Source organism: Manihot esculenta, chromosome 16, assembly GCF_001659605.2.
Source record: "Manihot esculenta cultivar AM560-2 chromosome 16, M.esculenta_v8, whole genome shotgun sequence".
NCBI classification, from domain to species: domain Eukaryota; kingdom Viridiplantae; phylum Streptophyta; class Magnoliopsida; order Malpighiales; family Euphorbiaceae; genus Manihot; species Manihot esculenta.
This window is the reverse complement of record NC_035176.2, coordinates 16,238,862-16,260,205: the sequence shown is the minus strand read 5'-3', so window position 1 is coordinate 16,260,205 and position 21,344 is coordinate 16,238,862. Positions and strand designations below refer to the sequence as shown.

At 30.9% G+C, this 21,344-nt stretch overlaps 1 protein-coding gene across 1 annotated transcript; it reads right to left on the bottom strand.

Moving 5' to 3' along the window:
- Positions 1-14,528: 14,528 nt before the first annotated feature.
- On the bottom strand, positions 14,529-19,586 carry LOC122722077. The gene is made up of 4 exons (XM_043951730.1): positions 19,029-19,586; positions 18,425-18,968; positions 17,461-17,714; positions 14,529-14,657 (listed from the first exon to the last, which is right to left on the bottom strand). The coding sequence occupies exons 1-4, from the start codon at positions 19,584-19,586 to the stop codon at positions 14,529-14,531; spliced, it is 1,485 nt and encodes a 494-aa protein (XP_043807665.1).
- Between the last annotated feature and the right edge of the window lie 1,758 nt (positions 19,587-21,344).

The window sequence follows — 21,344 nt, the reverse complement described above, 5'->3', positions numbered from 1 at the left end:
GTTATATTTTGAAATTTAATTTTAATATGTTTATTTTTTTTATAGGTTTCCAAAAAGACTAGTGTAAATTGATTATTAGTTTAATTGTTCAAGTGGTTATCTTTTAAGTATTACTCCCTTATTTTCGGTTTATTGCTAAGTGGGTGACTTTCGGCTCTAGAAGGACCTTTGGCTGCCGAACCCTGCCCCCGAAAGTGCTTGACTTTCGGCTCTGTGGGGACTTTCGGCCGCCGAAAGTCCCCTATCCAGCCTTCCTTTGCCTGTTTTTCCATGCATGTTTATGATGTTTTAGGGGATTTTTGGGGAGATGTTTAGAGTCATGTCAGAGTATGTTTGGTCCCTCATTTGAGTCCACCTGTGTAGGATCGGACCTGAGGAACCCGGGTGACCAGCAGTGAGATAGCTGCTTCAGAGTTAGTTCAGAGTCAGCCAGAGGTGAGTAGAACTAAACTAATCTTTTATTTCAAGAAATCAAATGTTTTAAGCATGTTCATGCATCATGTATATGTAATAGGTTGGTTGCACTAGACCTCACGAATATGATACATTGCATTAATTATTGTGGGTGTGGATGGACAACAGGACGACCCATTAGCCCTCTAGATATTATGTTATGTAATAGAAGTCCTGAGGAGCACCACCGAGGGTCGGGCATAGAGTACAGGAAAGACCAAGTGTGGCCTGCACTACGCCCCTGGCATAGAGCTAATGTTATGTAATAGAAGTCCTAAGGAGCTCCATCGAGGGCCGGGCACAGAGTAGAGGGATTTTTGGGTCAGTCCATCCGTGATGTGAATTGTTTGTGTTGTGATGCATTCCATGAAAGCATATGTTTATTAAATTGTTTTTACCGTTCTACTCACTGGGCTTTTGTAGCTCACCCTTCCCCTATCCCCCAGATTTGCAGAAGCACAGGTAGCTATGGGAAAGTCAACAAGGTTATGGTATAGCCTATGTAATAGATTAGTAGTGGACATATAATGTAAATATAAGGTATTGTTCAGTAATGTAATGAGGATTAGTATTGTACTTGGCCCTAATGTATGGTTAATCCCTTTTGGTACATGATCTTTATGAAATGTTTTAATGATGTTATGTGTTGAACCAGGCTTGACATATGAAATGTTGACCTAAATGGAGCATTTGATGAGGGCTCTAGTAAGAGGTTTTATGTATACAATTTTAGTGCATGCACAGGTCAAGCTTGGTATATGAAAAGTTTAAAGTTTTTATGAATGTATGATCATGTTTGGGATTTTATCAGATATATAGGATGTATGTTAGGCTTGCTACGGGTTCCGGCGACCTTAAGTCGATTTGAATTCTAGCGCCGGTAGCAGTCCGGTTTCTGAGTCATTACAAACTATCCTATTGGATCTATTGACTCACGGTTGTCGAAGCCGATCAAAAATAACATTTCTGGTTATCAACAATTTATAACTGCAGATAGTGGTGAAAGGATAAAATCCACAGGGAATTGAGAACTTACCTATTTTCCTTATCAAGACCAATAAAATAAACTAAAACAAAAATAAACTGAAAAAGAAGAAAACTGAAAATGAGATAAACTAAAACGAGATAAAACTGAAAGAGAAATAAACGGAAAGCAAAATAAACTGAAACGAGATAAAACTGAAAACGAGATAAACTGAAAGCAGAATAAAAATAAATTGCAGTAAAAGTAAAATGGGGGGTTTGAGATTGATTTGATTAATAAAATACTGAAAGCAATTAAAATAAGCGAATAATAAAATAAAAGAGAAATAAATAATAAGAAAGCTCTAGTTGAGGAATTGGATCCACTTCAGTTGTTGGGATTGATCATTGACACTTAGTTTCTTTTGATTGATTCAATAGATTAGTTATGGAGATGGAAGACGCTTCTCACCACCATGTTTCTCCTTATGATTAAACCAATTAGGGAACGTCCTCTAATTAATTACTAATTAACAAATTGCCAAGGAACGTTCTTGGGCCTTAGCCATCAAACAATTATTAATTGCATGAAGAAAGAGAGAGATCCAATCCTAACTACTCAAACGCATGAGATGTTGCTAGATCATACAATTTCCTTGGTTTTTACACCAAGTGTTCTTATGTTTGAATAATTCAAGCAATTACGGACTTAAATCACCCAAACTAATATATTATTACCTTGCAATCAAGAATCAATTGGCCATATTGATCAAAACAACAAAACAACAATTGCATCTCCTCTCAATCTTCAAGAGGTAAGTGTAGATCCTCCTCTTCTTTTATGTTTTAAGTAAGTTTTAAAAAGGGGTTAAGGGGATTTGATGCATGTTTAGGCTAATTGTAAAATATTAGGGTTTATGTTAGTTTAATGATAAATGTATGTTAAATGTGATGTTTGTTGGGGTATAGGCTAGTTTTATGCCCCTATATGCTTGATGATGTGTTTATGCATACTTTAGAGTGTTGAGTATGAGTTTGGAGGGTTTTGGAAGGCTAGATGAGAGAGGCGAATCGGGTTCTACCATTCTGGAGAACCCAGGTTCGGCTGCTGAAACCATGTTCGGCCGCCGAACCTGCCTAGAGCCAATCGCACCTCTTCAGATCAGCCTTGAGCAGACTGAAACCACCACCTGTCGACCGCCGAACCTCTCACCACAGCTTCCATCGCCTGAAACTCCTTTCAGCCTTCCAACGCAAACAGTACATGCTCACAAGGAACAAATGGTATTCCAAGCACCTAAACCAAAGGACCATGCATATCAATGCCTTTCCAAACCTCCGAATAAGGTAGAATTTATTTTGCCTGAACTTAATGCCAAATTGCAGCCACCTATGGAGAAATATCAATTGAAGTTGGAAGTGCTAAAAAATGCAAACATAAGGGCTAGAGACACACCTCATCTGAAAGAAGAGAAGCTAATCATGTTACTTCATGAGTACATGGCGAAAATAGGATGGGCTATGATAAAATCAAAAGGAGTGCTACACTTTTTACTCAATGCAGTTGGGACCCTTTTCCCTTCTCCAATTACTTGAGCCTTGATCAAGTGGATCGCACCATGCACACCACACCCAGGGGAGTACTCAGTTTCTTTTGCATTTTAATATTTCCTATACATTGAGGACAATGCATGATTTAGGTGTGGGGGTGCATATTTCTGAATTTTTAATTTTTGCTTTGATTTTCAGTTTGAATTTTTATTTTCATTTTCAGTGTGATTTTTTTTCAATTTTTCGTTTTGCTTTCAATAACACACATAACCATAGTCTTCTTCCTTTTTGTATTCTGATTTGCTTCACTCAAACTGATAGACTATGTTGATGAGCTTTTCTTTCCATGACCCCATTGATGTGATGATTCTTTAAACTTATGTTGAATCAATTGCAGTGAGTTATATTCATGTTTGAGAATTGCCTTTTGAATTGAATATTTTGGTTTTCCATGGTGAAAAATATATTGATGACACTCATTAGAGAGAATAAATTGAAAATTGTGTGAATGAACTTAACTTGACTTGATTTAGCAATTGGTGTTGATTTGTCCAAATCATTGAGAGAAAGAAAATTCAGCAAAGGCAAAGACCTCATGAGCACAAATTTAAAACTGTTCCAATGGTTGAAAGACTATGAACAGAGCTAGTAGCCACTTGGACAGGTGACCAACTGAGTAACTGGGGGTGGGTATCACCAATATGTACCTTCACGTCAAAAGGTTGGTGACTTTTTCAAGCAAGATCTAAGTGCAAAAGACTGAATAAAGTACTTCAAGGTAAGGGCAAGTCAATCCGAAAGCTAAAAAGAGTCTTATCTGAACAAATAATATGTGCATGTATGATCTCTCTCTTGAGTAAAACAAATCCTAGCCATGGTAAGTAAAGGGAAACAAGGAAAGAAGGTGAGTAACCTTGATGCATATATTCTTCACTGCAATAATTCAAAATAGGGGTCTAGAGTAAGAGCTTAAGTGGACATAAAGGATCTAGAGCAAAGAGAGATTGTTTGACAATGTTTATTTGCTTGAGGACAAGCAAAAGGTTAGGTGTGGGGGTATTTGATAGAGCATATTTTAGTCCATTTTATCATTATATTCTTGATGTTTATTTACATCTTTTCTGCTTAATTTTGTGGTTTTAATCATGTTTTGTAGATATTAGGTGTAAAGAGACAATCTGGAGAAAATGCTCTTAAAACTGCCAAAAAGTGCCAAATATGGAAAGTGCCAAAAAAGGAAAGTTTTCAAATAAGGAAAGTTTTCAGAAAAAGAAAGTTTTCAAATAAGGAAAGTGCAGAAGCAAAAAGCAAATAAGGAAAGCTCAGTCAGAAGATTATTTGAAATTTAAATCGCAGATCTTTCTTTCCTTGTTCAAAGATATGCACACACTGCAGCAGTCATATCTTCCTATTTAGGCAGCAAGATCTCATGAAGACACACTTGCCTCTTCTACATTCAGCATTCAAAATTCAAACGAAGGATCCACCTAAAAAGGAAAAGACTGGACAGATTCACTTTCCCTTCTGCATTCAATGACCGCGCGCCACTTTCCCTTTGAATTGCAAGCACACGCCTCTTTCCTTCTGAATAATTTTGGAACGCGATTCTTTCCTTTTCAGCACCTTGGGCAGCCTCTCAACTACTTGGACAGCAAGTATGACCTAAGGCAGCACTTTCAACTATAAAAAGATACATAAGGAGTCTCCACACAACTTTTACACTCCCCTTGGGAGGCACCTACGGAATTCACATCTCTTCTTCTACCTTTCTTCTTTTCTTTTATTTTTTGTTTTTGTTTCAGCCATGAGAGGCTGAAATCTTTTATTCTAGTTGAAAATTAGGTGATGCTTTAGTTGTTTTATGGATTGGGAGACTTGATCAAACATTGTTTATCTTTTATTATTCAATATTCATACAATCTCATGCTTAATTCAAAAAAAAAATGTATGCATTCACTCTCATAATTTTAAATAATTAAATTTTTAATTTTTTTATAAATCTTTTTTGTAGTTAAATAATTTAATTTTTATTGTTTAGATCAATTATGGCATGACATATATTTTTTTGTTATTTTCTTATGGAGCCTGCATGCGATATACAATAAACGATTTTTGAAAAATTGACCTATTGACATGAAAAATCTAAACGTTGATATTACTTCGTCATTTAATACAAAATTTTAATTTTTAGTACGACAAGTCAAATTTTCAAATGTTTTAATAATTTTATTTTTAATACAAAGATTATTATTGTAATTTCTCAAATTAAAAATATACAATCTCAAAAAAAAATTTAAATACTTTTCATTCCCAAATTTTCTCAAAAAAACTCAAACAAGTAAAAAAAAATGCAAGTCAGATTTTTTTTTTTTTGCCTGTAATTATTAATTTTTTGCCGGAAATCATTAAATATTTATTTATAAGAGGATTCAAAAATCATATACATTTCACTCTGTGAGACAGAAAACTTAAAAAGATTACTATGAGCCCCTATTCTATAAGAGACATATTAAAGTCTTAATTCTTGAGTAGATAGCCAGTCTTTCATGCTTAGCTGATCATGTGGAAGGATAAATAAAAACTCAGGTCTAGCTTTCTTTAAAAAAATTGTAATTTGAGAATCAAATTTCTTTTAATTTAGAAATTACTGATCTGAAAACTTATAACAATACTATTTAAATTAAAATAAAATTGCCAAAACTTGATAATTTATCCTATCAGATCAAAAATTAAAGTTTTGAATTAATTTGTAAAAGATCAAAATATTTAGATTTTTATATCAATTGAAAAATTCTTTAAAAAGATATTATCCCATATAGCATATAGATCCCTCAAAAGAATAATTAAAAATAACACAGGCTTATAACATATTAGTGTGGACGCAATTTTTTCCAATTTTGATTTTGAAATTAGATAAACTAACCAAAACGTTTGAGAATTTAGTCTATAATATTAAAATTTGAAGATTGAATTAAATTGCAAAAATTCCCAAAGGTCTAAATTTTTTATGCTGAGTATCCTCAAGAATAACTAAAATGCAGATAATATGGTTTATTGTACAGTAACAACCAATTTTAAAGTTTAATATTTAATTCAATTGTAATTTTTTATAGAAATAATTAAATAAAAACTATAAATATCAATAAAAAAAGAAGAAGAAAGAATTGAAACTGGAGCACAAAAATGAATTAGAATTGAAACATCAACTTTCCATTTAATATGAACTATTTTGTAAAAAAAATTCAAAATTTGAATCTCACATTTGTAATTAGAGGGTAAACCATTAGTATATATTATTATTATTTCATAAATTCATTTTGTCTTTAGCGTTTTACTGTCTAAAAATAATAAATTTGATAACAATAAATACGCATCATGAATGGCAATTAAAAATAAAATTAGGTCATAATGGCCAGCAATGGGAATCCGTAAGATTCCCTTTATAATGGATCTATGAAAATCCCATGCACGTTAAAGAAGAAGTGATCGTAAAGGCAACGGCACACTGCACCAGTTGTTATAATAAATAAATTAGGATTATGTTATGTAAATAGAGTTATAATTATGGGATTAATATATGCGGGCGTTTGCTGTTCACCGTGTTTGACCACCAATTTTATAGATTGCGTAAGAATCCATTTTCATAATGCAAACCCTAATCCTAACCCTTTCTTTCTTTTATTTTTATTAAATCTCTTTTTTTAACAACCATATCCACACCTAGGATTGTGTGCTCATCTCCACGTGTTAATGCCACTGTTTTTCAGGACTTGACTCTCTTTTTTCTTTACCCGTCTCTTTATTCTGCCCTATCTCTTTACTTTCTTTTTACTCTTTTTTATTTTAAGAAAATTACTATTAAACTCATAAATTTATTAATTTATTTTTATTTATATTTTTTATTAATCAAAGTATATATTTTTTTATCAGTTAAAGATTATTAAAAAATTTGTAATATAATAAGTATCACATAATTATTATTTAATATTTATAAATTTATCATTTAAAAAAAATAAAAATTAGTTAATATCAAGGTATTACAATAAAGTATTGCATAAAATAATATAGTTAAAAATAAAACTAGTTAAATCTAACGCTCTACGTCCGTTGTTGCCCTAGCTCCATACGTCTATCACTTGTTCAATAATTACGTTAAAAAAAAGTAATTATGAGATAAATCAAAACCCTAAATGCAATTTTAGACATTAATTATTGTGGAACAGGACCTAAACCTCATATCCATACTAAGTTTGCTTTTAATTGCGTATGTTGAGTCATTTTTTAAATAATGTTAAGAATTAAATATAATTATTTTTTATTGTAATTAAGTGCCTATCATGAATTAATTTCAGCGAAAGACTAAAATATCTTGCGTCACAATTGATTCCAAACTTAAAATCCACTCAATAAATAAATACAAGGCTAATATTCGGTCAAATGATTGCATTCATTTACAACTTAAATTTTTAATTTTGATAATTAAATAAATCTTTAACATTTATTATAATTTTAATTAATTTTGATTAAAATTTCATATTGCCACATGTCATTCTAGCTACTTAGTATTTTTATTATTTTTAATTTATATTTTTTATTTATTAGATAAAATAATTTAAATTTTTTGTTAGATTCACATTTATATTTTAACTTTTTTACTTTATTATATAAAATAATTAAAATATTTTTAAAAATTAATATTTATATCCTAATTTTTTAATATTAGATAATGAGGAATATAATTATTAGGATATATTGAAGATCAACATTGGTATTTTTCGCAAGAAAATAATAGTGGAGAAAAAAAGACAAATTATTTTATAGTTTATTTCATAATTCTGATTGAATTTGAAAAAATAAAATCTAAACGAATTATAATAAAAATATAAATAATGAGTAAGGTTGTCTATCTGTTTATTTAGATTATATCATCTTCTTTCTGCTACAATTATAAAAAAGTTATGGTCGGTCTCTCGGCTAAGAATGTGATTGTTGATCTTTTGAGATATTTTAATAAATATATATTTAATTTTAAAAAATTGAGATATAAATATGAATATGTAAAAAAACGTTTAAATTATTTTATCTAATAAATTAAAAAAGTTAATATAAATGTGACCTTATAAAAAGGTTTGGACTATATTATTCAAATGATAAAAAATATAGTTTATTAAAAATAATAAAATAAGGAATATGAGACACTCACAGGCTTAATGGTAAGTGCATTTGAGTAAATCTGAGAAATTTTATGTTTTACTCCCTCAATTCTCATTTCAAAAAAAAAAAACAAAGAACATGAAATAATAAATAACAATTTTAGATTTTGATCAAATTTAATCTTAAATCATAGTTAAAATTGTGATAAATTTTAATTTAATCCTTCAAAATTAAAAGTTTATTATATAAATATAAATCGATAAAAATGTTTGGATTATTTAAAGTAATAGATGTATATAAAAAATAAATTTATAGTAGCAAGTACTTGAGATTATATTCATTTAACTTATATGTTGTGGTATAAAAATAAAGGAAATAAATATGCAAAATTACTTTAAAAAGTAAAATGTACAAAATTTGTCTAAATGGATAATTCTGTAATTTTTGGCTTCTCCAATGCGTAACGTATATTCATCTCGTTATGAAAGTTTCATAGTTTGGCTTTTTCACGATTTCTTTTTCAAGAAAAAATTCATATTTCCTAGTGTGTAAACACTTGTGAAAACTGGTTATAAAATTAATATCATAATCAAAAGAAAATTAATACATTTTAAGAAAAATTAATACAAAACTTCTCCACTACTCTAAAATGATCTATGCAAGCTAAGCTAGCGAATAATCGCCTTTAGTACTAGTTGCTTCTTCCTTCAACAATATCTTGAATCTCTTTGCTTCTTCCTTCAAAATGCTTATGGTGATCTTTCATAGTAATTTTTTTTTCATATTTACAGTCAATAACCTTTTTTAATATATATATATTAATATGTTCATAATTGTTTTTAAACATATATAATTATTTATTACTTTTCAACAGAATCAAACTTTAATTGGTAAGTTTTTTTTTTTCTTATTCATCAGAAATAACTTTTCCACTGATTAAAAATTAGTTTTTTTTTTTTTTTTTTTATATAGTGTGTATACCTTTCTATTTAACTTTTTTGGTTGTCCTTTCAAAGTTTTCGTATATATATATACACACTAGCATCATCCCGAAGCAAACCCAAACTTGTTACATTTTAGCTTTAAATTTTTTTTAATAGAAACTGTAGATTTAATTATTAATACACAATTTATTATATAAATATGCAAGCTACTTTAATTATATAATTTTTACCTTATAAATAATTAATCAGTAACAAACATATTTATTTTAAGAGTTAATCCCAAAAACAACTGTATTTTTTTATTATATTTTATTTTTTATCAATTAAATTTAATTTTTAAAATTACTTTTTCTGATATTAAAAACTAAAAGATGCCATGTCATTAAATTTTAAAATATAATTGATAATAATTTAAAATTTTAAATAAAATTACAACAAAATTAAAATTATAGAATATTTTTTATAATTATTTATTTTATTAATAAAATCTTTTTTTAAGAGATGAAAAATAGAGATTTAAATCTATTATTTCAGATAAATTATATATTTTTTAACTATTTAATAAGTCAAGTTAGAAAATCAAATCCTAACTTAATTCATTTATTATTAATTTTTTTAAAAATCACTCTAAATATTAATATATTTAGAAAAAGTGGTTGATTAGCACTATAGCAGAGTTTGAATTTATGAGTTCAGATAAAATTACATATTTTTTAGCTACTTGAATTTAAATTATGCAATCAAATCTTAACTTAATCCATATATATGTTATTAATTTTTTTAAAATCCATTCTAAATATTAGTATAATTTAAAAAAAATTACTAATTAGTATTATATTTGATAGTTAAAAGAATGATTTAAAAAAATATATTTTAAAATATTACTTTATTATTTTTCATATTTTTAAATATTATTTTAAATTATTTTTTAATATTTAGTAAGATTATTTTTCTAACCATAGCTTTATAAGTAATGTAAATAATAAGTATATTGGACATCGTCAAGAAAAGTCACAAAATAAAATTACGATAAATTGTTATTATGAAATTATTGATACAAATGAAAAAAATAATATAAATAATAATTTTTAAATATATTTGATAGTAAAAAATTATAATTTAATAATTTTATAAGTTTAGATAATGATGGGTAACAATAAAGTGTATTTAGTTAACATTAAAAAATAAAGTTTAATTAATAAAAAATTAAAATATATATGGTAGAATTGTAATAAATATAAAATATAAATTTTTTTACTGATTAATTTTAAATTTTATTATTTACATGATATTTTCGTAGTGAATAACGTAATAATTTTATTAATTTTTAATAATATAAATAATAGTTGAATACATTTTTAAAAAATTAAAAAATTAAAATTTAATTGATAAAAAAATATAGAATCTAATTGCATTTCACAATTAACTCTTATTTTAATAATAAACAACAATTAAAGACCATAATATCGACTATTTATTTGTAATTTAAATTATTAAAAAGAAAAAGAAAAAAAAATATTTGAAATGTATAAAAATTATAATTTTAATGATATATATAATTATATTAAAAAATACATAATAACTTAAAATTTTAAGCATATATAATTATCATAAAATTTTAATTCAATTTTAATTTGTTATGATTTTCAGTGAAAAATTAAAACTACAACAAAAGTCATAAAATAAATTTAGTTCATCACTATAAAAATAATTTAAAACCGCAACCACTATTACTTTATATATTTAAACTATATTCATATAATTTATTATAATATAGAACAATAATATAATTATTTTTTATAACTGTTGAAAAATATAGCTGAAATAATATTATTATTAAATATAAAATATATTATTATAAATAATAAAAAATTAAAATTTTTTTATAATAATTTTTAAATTATTATTAAGATAACAATTTCACGGTAAACTATTAAAAGTTTTTTTTTAATCGAAAATTGAGAATTTGGATAATAAAACTTGAAATTTCTCAGATTTATTCAGATACATATAACACCAAATTAAATCTGTGAGTGTAAAATATTAATTTCTAAACTGCAAAATATACTATTGATTTAATAAAGTCTTAATTTAATATGATACAATAATTTAATTTAATTTAATTTAATTCAAAATGTTTAAAAATGATCCACATGAATAAGAGCTCGAAAACCTTAATTACATATCCGTAAGCTATATTTAACACAATGTGAACTCACTTATTAGAACTGCCCTTGAGTTTTTTTTTTTTTTTTTTAACTTTCTTTTATAAAATATCCATATCATCAATCCACTATATTAAAATTAAATTTTATTTCCATATTGGTTTATTAAGAGATAAAGGGAGTCCAACAAATATTTATTCTATTTATAGAATCAAACATTCTATTTCACTTTTAAAAAAAAAAAACTATAGTACTTATCTTAACATTCCCTAGCTAATTGCTCTTTATAGTCATTTATAATAAAGTATTTAATGATATAATAATGAATTAACAGATTATATATGATTGATTTTTAATAAAAGGGTTAAATATGGGTATTCGTGAAATTATTTATCACTCCCTATTATATAAACTCTTTTTTCTAAAAGATAATTTGTTTATTAATTTATTACTATATAGTTTGTTGGTTAAAAAAGGACTTAAAAAAATTCATTGATTCTAAAAATAGTTTATGGCGGGTGTCGAATTCGTTAATTTAAATTTACTTCCCTTCTCTTGATTGTTAAGAACTTGACAATAGGGTGAGTGAGTATCGATCCCACAAAGACCTCAAATCTGCTTAATTTAAATGACCAAATTGAAATAGAGAAATAGTTTAATGAAAAAGTGAGAAGAAGAGATTTTTCTTTTTTATGAAAATGGTTGTGCCTTGGGCAAGCCAATAAAAATAAACTTAAGAGAAAATAAATAAATAAATAATGTAATTGAAAATTTAGAAAAAACTAATTAATTAAAACTTTCCGTTGAAAGTAATCAAATTGAGGTATTTTGCAGTTGATCATTGATAAAAAAAAAAAATTCATTTTATTATCTATTATTTGGTTATAGTGGTCAAACACGCGAATTCCACCAATTCTTCCTTATAAATAAATTAATATGCTTCGCGCTTAAATTAATTCCAGTCAACTAACAACCCCAACAAGCGTGTAGATTTAATTAGTCGACTGCTTTAAGAGAGAAGAACCCAAACTTGATTAATGAAAACACGCGTTTTATTTAAATCAAATATGTCAATTTCTTAACATAAACTAATATGTTAATTACTACTTGTTATTAACCCAATTAAACAATTACGGATTTAATCAGATTAATTAGCGATAAGTTATTTTCCCAAGAGATTCAATAGGCCTCTTGAATTCTCAAGAAAACAACAATGGAGGTGGTATTCCTCGAAATCAGAAATTGATAAAAAATATAAATAAGATGAAAAGAATTAAGTGCATAACCTCACAACTTAAACAAACCTCAATTTAAATTCACCTTCAACTGAAAATAGATTGTTTAGCCACTCATGGCCATAAAATTATAAAAATTAAGCAAAAGAAGAAGAAGAAAAGAAGATGGAGAAGAAGGTGGGGCAGTAAGAGAGGAAATGAGAGTGAGAGGTAGAATATGATTCTTCAAGTTAAATGCTAGGAGCCTTTATATAGGCACAAAAAGATAAAATTTAAAATAAAAACTATTATTCCTATCTTATCTCTATCTTCATCTTATCTCTATCCTAATATGATATTTATTCTCATCCGATTGAGTTTGATTCAATTTGACTCCACTTGAAGGTGATATTATCCCTGCTTAGGTGGCAAAATCTATCTTATCTCCCTATCGCCTCTGAGTATAAAAGATCCTTTAATTCAGCATTTTTTCTTCCTTTTATCAACTTCTGCTCACAAACCTATACAAAATTAAATTCAAATTAAAATTAAATATTCACATAAAAATTATAGTAAAATCAAGGAATTAAATGAGGAAAAAAATTGTGAGTTTTGCAACTCATCAGATTCCCCCACACTTGCACTTTTGCTTGTCCTCAAGCACAAAAATTGAAATGAAACAATGAAATACAGCCCTGTCCTCAACCAATCTGAAATTTAATTTGTCCAAAACAAAGAACCAAATTGTCATGCAATAGGATGATAGCAGAAATAGCTTAACTCACCAAAGTTCACTTCAACAAGTTTCATATTTAAAATATGTTTCTCAACTCATAAAGTTGGTCCTCAATTCAATTTCAAGCACATAAAATATTAGAATGCCATATAATATTAAACTGCACTTTTGAAAGAATAGAATCTTAGAACTCTTGACTAGACCAATAAAATTTAAAGATTTGGGGGTTTATTATTTATTCTTTATACTTCCTACTATATCTTGCCTGAAACCGATAAAGTGAACGTGAAACAAATGGTTACTGAGCCACTTGCCCCAGGTTATTCAGCTCAGGTGGCTACTAGCTCCACTCATAATTACCCAATAAAAATGTATGGGCAAGTTTTTTAAACGGTCCAAAAGGGGTGATACTCTCCCAAACACTGATTTCTCCATACAGAATTACCTTAAGGGGTCACCAAGTACCGCACTACTTGGGCCATCGGGTTGGTAACCAATTGATCAAGCAACTAGAGGAATAGGTCATAGGAGTGCATTTATTTCTGATTTTTTTTCTTTTTTCTTTTATTTTATTTTATTTTTTTTATGACACCCCTTAATTTCCACATAAATATATAGTCTAGAAAATATCCTTTAATTCATTCTCAATAAAAGGGAAGCAATTCATTTAAAAGAACATGCATTTTTTACCCAACTATTTAAATAAGGACCATACTTCATGAGCTTTCAAAATAAGTCTTGAAAATAAAACTAATAAAATGAACAATGATAAATTTATTCTATTTAAACTAGCATACAAATGGCATAATAACTTGTATTCTACGATAAAGGACATATCAATTTCTTATGGTAAGTAAGGAGCTGTATAAAAAATATTTTTTATTTTTTTATTTTTTTGAATAAAATGATGCTTAATATTGGAAATTGTAAAAATTAAATATAAGAAACAATTTAAAGTGCAAGTGCTGAGAATCAAAATAACAAAAGTGTTTATAGGCTTGGGTAAGCCTCTACCTCAAACACCAAAAACTCAAAGAAAAATGGCAGAAAAAGAATAAAAATTTCCAAAAATTTCTAAAAATTTCAGAATGTTCATCAATCACAATCACAAAAAAAAAAAAAAAAAAAAACTTCAATTTCCATACCACATCTCCCCCACACTTACTCCTTACATTGTCCTCAATGTGGAAAAAATTCAATCAAACGGGGAAGTCCACAAAATAAAATAAAAGTAAGTTAAAAAAAACTTGCCTGAGGAGTAAGTCCATAGAACTCAAGTTGCTAGTGATTGGGTTGCATTTTTTGGTCTTGGAGTTGCTTCAGAATCTCATGTTTCATCTCCTCATCATCATAACTCATCACATCTGCAAACGCTGGCGTGTGGTTGCATCTGGCGAGGAAGTGGATGGCGGTGGAGGCGGCGCTGGCCATCTCCAAAAAGGTTCCCTAAAGTCTTGAATTGCCTAGAAAATCCAATCTGCTCCAAAAATAACAAATAAATTAATTTAAAGCTAAAAACTAAATGAAAACTTACTTGTGACTCTACAGGCTTGGGCAAGCCTATAATCTTGGGTTGCCTCCCAAGTAGCGCCCTTGTTTATTGTCCTAGGCTGGACAGTGGTATGTTAAGCTTCATCCACTTCCATCTTCGTATTCATTCAACACCCAAATTAACTTCATTACTTTTAAGGTATTCAACTTGAAGGAGATTATGATTGGAAGTGTGTTATTACTTCCCAAAAATGCATATTTGAAATGAGCTGAAAGTATTTTTAACTTAAGTTCTGGTGCCTTATGGCTTGAAGCGCCCAATGACCAGAATATTTTTTCAATTTCTTCATTAAGTTTAGATGTACTATTGTCAAGGCAGTCCAATATCAAGTTTTCAATTGGAACTACCTCCAACTTGTCTTCCTTACTTAATTTAAATGCTTCTTGAGTGAGAGGATCAACTATATCTATGCTGCTGTAACAACCCGAAAATCGGACCGCTACCGGCGCTAGGATCCGGGTCGACATAAGGCCGCCGGGACCCGTAGCAAGCCTGACATAAAACCTGTAAACCTGTATAATCCTATACATGATCAACAACATGCATAAAAATTAAAACTTTTCTTTCCATTGAACATCAACCAAACTCAACCTGTGCATAACGTAAACATAATATTGATCCCTCTGTGGAATCTCAACAATGCCCCCAAGGGGGTGACATAACATATGCTGAGTTGGTTACATAAGCATCGTAAAAATCTCTAAGATCATGTATTAAAAGGGATACAACAATCTATGGTCAAGCACACCACTAACATCCATGAACCTCATTACATAACTATACTGTACTTTTACATTACAATTTGATCATGTTCATTGCTAGCTATTACATAAACATGACTTCTTTACTCTATCCGGACTTCTGCACTATACTGCACCTGCAAGCCTGGGGGTAAAGGGAGAGGGGTGAGCTAAAAGCCCAGTGAGCTGAACTATAAAACATATTAACACTATGCTTTAATGAAATGCATCATAACACAGACAATTCACATAAGGGTTGGGTGAACTTGTCACCAATTAGTCCAAGTTAACTCTGTGCCAGGCCTGTAGAATGGGGTCCTGGTCTTTCCTGTCAGAACATACTTTACTTACCATTTCCTCAGGGCCTCCTCTGAGCTCCTGATCTTCGAGTCCCGTAACCGTGCTAGACCATAGGATGGGATCCTGGTCTTTCCTTACTCTGTGCCAGGCCTGTAGAATGGGGCCTGGTCTTTCTTACTCTGTGCCAGGCCTGTAGCATGGGGCCTGGTCTTCCTGTCATGGACTAATTGGGTCATTCGACATTCACCCACATCAACAACAATCGATGCAATGCGGCATATTCGTGAAAACTAATGCAATCATCCTATTGCATAATCATGATGCATGATACATGATAAAACATTTAATTTAAAAGATTAAGTTTAGTTCCACTCACCTCTGGCTGACTCTGACAACACCGAAGCAGCTGAACTCACTGCTGGGGTCCTCGGTTCCTCGGGTCCGAACCTACACAGGTGGACTCAAATGAGGGACCAAACATACGTAAATACAACTCTAATATACTCCCCAAAAACCCCCTAAAACATCATATAACAACATGCAAGAAATGGCTGAACAGGGCACTTTCGGCGGCAGGTTCGGCGGCCGAAAGTCCCTCCAGAGCCGAAAGTCAGGCAGGTTCGGCGGCACCTTCGACGGCCGAAGCTCCCAGACAGAGACGAAAGTCTTCTTTCGGGGGCAAGCTTCGGCAGCCGAATGCTGCCTCCACAAGGGGGTTCGGCGGCCGAAACTCCCTTCGGCGGCCGAACCTGGTTTCTGCCAGAAGGGCAGAAACTTGGTTAACATGAACCCCTTGCCTCCCAAAACTTCAAATCAAGTATAAATCTCAACCAAAACATGCATACAAGTTCCTAGGGGTCTCAAACAGTCAAATACCCCAACTACAACACTTCAAACACACACAATCAACACACATTGTTCAAAACATCAAAATGAACCCATAACTCAACATATAACCTAACATGCCTTTCTACCCATAGATCTTGCATAAAACTTATTTAAAACACATAAGGAGCTTAAGATCGGCCCTTACCTCTTGAAGATCGAGAGGGAGACGACCTAAACTTGGAGATCCACGAAAATGAGCTCCTGAGTTCCCAAAGCTCCAAAACTTGGTTTAAAAGCGCAAACTTGTAAATGTGAGTTTAAAACTCAAGAAAAATGGAAGAGATTTGGAGGAAGAACACAAGAGTTGCAAAGGGAAGGTCGGAAGCTTGCTGTGGCCGAAAATGGGAGAAACTCGCCCATTTCGGCTAAGTGCCCCTTTTATAGGTGGCTGGCCAGGCCACGTTCGGGGGCCGAATGCGCTTCCGCATCCATGCAATGTTCGGTGGCCGAACTTGACTTTCGGCGGCCGAAACTGGACTTCCCCAACTCATGCTTTCGGGGGCCTAACGTGCCTCCAAAACGCATGCATGTTCGGCGGCCGAACTTGACTTTCGGCGGCCGAACCTGGGTTTTCCTCCAAGGACTTTTCATGCAAAAACTCATTTAATTTCATACTTAAAACTATTAAAAACATGAAAACATTTTACAAAAACATGATTTTACCCTTCTAGAGGTCTCCGACATCCGAGATCCCACCGGACGGTAGGGATTCCGATACCGGAGTCTAGCCGGGTATTACAGCTGCAAAGAGAAAAATTATCATCAGAATGCTTCATTGCATCATAAACATTAAACTTTACCTCTTCTCCATCAAACTCCATTGAAAGTGTGCCTTCGTGCATGTTGATCTTCGATCTAGCTGTGCTGAGGAATGGTCTTCCTAGCAATAAATCTGTAGAGTTGGATGAATTGTTATCTTCCATATCCAAGACAAAAAAGTCAGCTGGAAAAATTAATCTTCCCACTTGGACCAAAATATCTTCCAACACGCCCTTAGGATAAACTATTGATCTATCGGCGAGTTGGAGTATAACTCTTGTTTGTTTCAAAGGACCTGCATCCAAAGACAAATAAACTGATAGAGGCATAACATTTATGGAAGCTCTAAATCACACATTGCCTTCTTGATTTCAAGGTTTCCAACTTTACATGATATCGCAAACATGCCTTTGTCTTTATATTTTTGTGCAATTTTTCTTTGGAGTACAACTGATACATTCTCCCCTACTCTAATATTTTCGTACCCATACAATTTTCTTTTATTAGTGCAAAGGTCTTTTAAAAATTTCGCGTACCTGGGTATTTGCTTTATGGTTTCAAGAAGGGGTACGTTTACCTGGAATTTGCGAAAAATCTCCAAGATCTCCCTCTCTTCATTTTCTCTTTTTGATTGAGCAAATCTTTCGGGAAAAGGTGGACGTATTACTTGCATTGGGGATTGTTCTTCCTTAGATTTTTGGGGTTGTTTCTCTTCTAGAATCTCTATTTATGCTTCTGTCTTCTGGTCTGCCTTACTGCCTTGGGCAAGCTTCTTCGGGCTGGCAGAGTCTAACTCCTTCCTACTTCACAACGTAATTGCACTTACGTTCTATTTTGGATTTGATATGGTTTGGGAGGGCAGTTTCCCTTGTGATTCTAGCTTGCTTACTAATGTAGCAAGTTGGCTCATTTGATTCTCCAAATTCTGGATGCTTGACTTTGTTTCTTGTTGAAAAGTAAGAGTGCTATTAGCAAGGAATTGAACAATGTCTTCTAGAGACATACCTGATTTTACAGCTTGATAGTTGGTTCTTGGTTGGTAGTTCTGCTGTCTATTCCCATAGCTAAGGTTTGGAAGATCTCTCCACCCTGGATTGTAAGTGCTTGAAAATGGGTCATACTTCCTTTGTTGTCCATTGAATTGTTGTCCATTGAACCCTCCAATGGCGTTTACCTGTTGCTCTCCTTCTTGAAGGATAGGACACATATCTTTGGGATGATCTGCTTGTTTGCAAATGCCATAAGTTCGTGCATTATTCCCTGTAGCCAATTGTTGAATTGCAGTTGTTAGTTGTGAAATTTTAGAATCTAAAGATGCAATACTTACTTCATTGGCATTTCTTAAAATGTCCTCTTCTTGGCCATACTGTCTAGAGTTGGCCGCTAATTTGGAGATTAAAGTTTTACCTTCTTCAGGTTCTATTTCTACAATGGCTCCTCCACTAGGAGCATCTATTATTCTTCGTTCTAATGGCAAAAGTCTTTCGTAAAAGTGAAGATTAAGCTCTTTTGGAGTAATTCCATGATTTAGACAACTTGCAATTAATTTCTTATATCGTTTCCAATATTCATGTAAAATTTCATTTTTTCTTTGTTTAATTCCACTTACTTCCTTTCTTACTGATGATGCTTTAGTCGCTAGGAAAAATCTTTCTAAGAATAAGTCTCTAAATTGCACCCAAGTGGTGATTGAACTTGGGGGCAAATAGTAGAGCCAATCTTTAGCAGATTCAATTAAAGTGGAAGGGAAAGCTACCAACCTTATTTGTTCATCAGTTATACCTTGTGGTCTCATACTTGAACAGACCACATAAAATTCCTTTAGATGAAGATGAGGGTCTTCATTCTCCAAGCCTTGGAATTTTGGTAACATATGAATCATACCTGTTCGTAATTCCAAGGGTGCATTCAGTATTGGGTATGTGATGCAAAGGGGTTGCTCTTCAGCGGCAGTAGCTGCGGCCATATTGTCACTTTGGTTTGTGTCAATTGAAGGCTCAGTTGGTGTTGAAGATGAGGTCTCTTCGGTGCTCAGAGGGGATCGGGTAGATGGTTGAGAGGCTCCCGAATTGGCCTGTTTTTGCAACTTGGTTGCTTTTCTCAACCTTTTTGTAGTCTTCTTAATTTCTGGATCAAACTGAATCCTGCTATTCTCAGATTTGGTCATAAAAACAAAAATAAATTGTTAGAGGTCCCCGGCAACGACGCCAAAATTTGACGGGTGTCGAATTCGTCAATTTAAATTTACTTCCCTTCTCTTGATTGTTAAGAACTTGAAAATAGGGTGAGTGAGTATCGATCCCACAGAGACCTCCAATCTGCTTAATTTAAATGACCAAATTGAAATAGAGAAATAGTTTAATGAAAAAGTGAGAAGAAGATTTTTCTTTTTTATGAAAATGGTTGTGCCTTGGGCAAACCAATAAAAATAAACTTAAGAGAAAATAAATAAATAAATAATGTAATTGAAAATTTAGAAACAACTAATTAATTAAAACTTTTAGCTGAAGGTAATCAAATTGAGGTATTTTGCAGTTGATCATTGATAAAAAAAAAATCATTTTATTATCTATTGTTTGGTTATAGTGGTCAAACACGTGAATTCCACCAATTCTTCCTTATGAATAAATTAATCTGCTTCGCGCTTAAATTAATTCCTAGTCAACTAACAACCCCAACAAACGTGTAGATTTAATTAGTCGACTGCTTTAAGAGAGAAGAATCCAAACTTGATTAATGAAAACACGCATTTTATTTAAATCAAATTTGTCAATTTCTTAACATAAACTAATATGTTAATTACTACTTGTTATTAACCCAATTAAACAATTATGGATTTAATCAGATTAATTAGCGATAAGTTATTTTCTCAAGAGATTCAATAGGCCTCTTGAATTCTCAAGAAAACAACAATGGAGGTGGTGTTCCTCGAAATTAGAAATTGACAAAAAATAGAAATAAGATGAAGAGAATTAAGTGCATAACCTCACAACTTAAGCAAACCTCAATTTAAATTCACCTTCAACTGAAAATAGATTGTTTAGCCACTCATGGCCATAAAATTATAAAAATTAAGCAAAAGAAGAAGAAAAGAAGATGGAGAAGAAGGTGGGGCAGTAAGAGAGGAAATGAGAGTGAGAGGTAGAATATAATTCTCCAAGTTAAATGCTATGAGCCTTTATATAGGCACAAAAAGGTAAAATTTAAAATAAAAACTATTATCCCTATCTTATCTCTATCTTCATCTTATCTCTATCATAATATGATCTTTATCCTCATTCGATTGAGTTTGATTCAATTTGACTCCATTTGAAGCTGATATTATCCTTGTTTAGGTGGCAAAATCTATCTTTATCACCCCATCGCCTCCCAGTATAAAAAATCCTTTAATTCAGTATTTTTTCTCCTTTTATCAACTTCTACTCACAAATCTGTACAAAATTAAATTAAAATTAAAATTAAATATTCACATAAAAATTACAGTAAAATCAAGGAATTAAATGAGGAAAAAAATTGTGAGTTTTGCAACTCATGAGTTTAGCAATTTTTAATGGAATATAAATGATGGGATACAAATGATAGTATCTCAACAAATCTGATTAGTTTTTATTATAATAACTATATTTTTATATCTTACATCGTTGAGTGTAAGAGTAAATTTATTGTGCTCCTAAAGTGAGAACTAAGGAGAGGTATATCTGGAGTAAAATGATCGGATTTAGCTAGATCAGGGATGACAACTATTTGGATATTTTGGGTATATGGTTTGATCGGATGAATTTGGATAACTATAATTAGATTTGAGACAAATTTATATTTAAAAAATAATATTTGTAGAAATTCAAATCGAGTTTAAATTTTATATATAGGCATCTACAACTTGAATACATTTATATAAATAATTAATTTAATATAAAATTATATA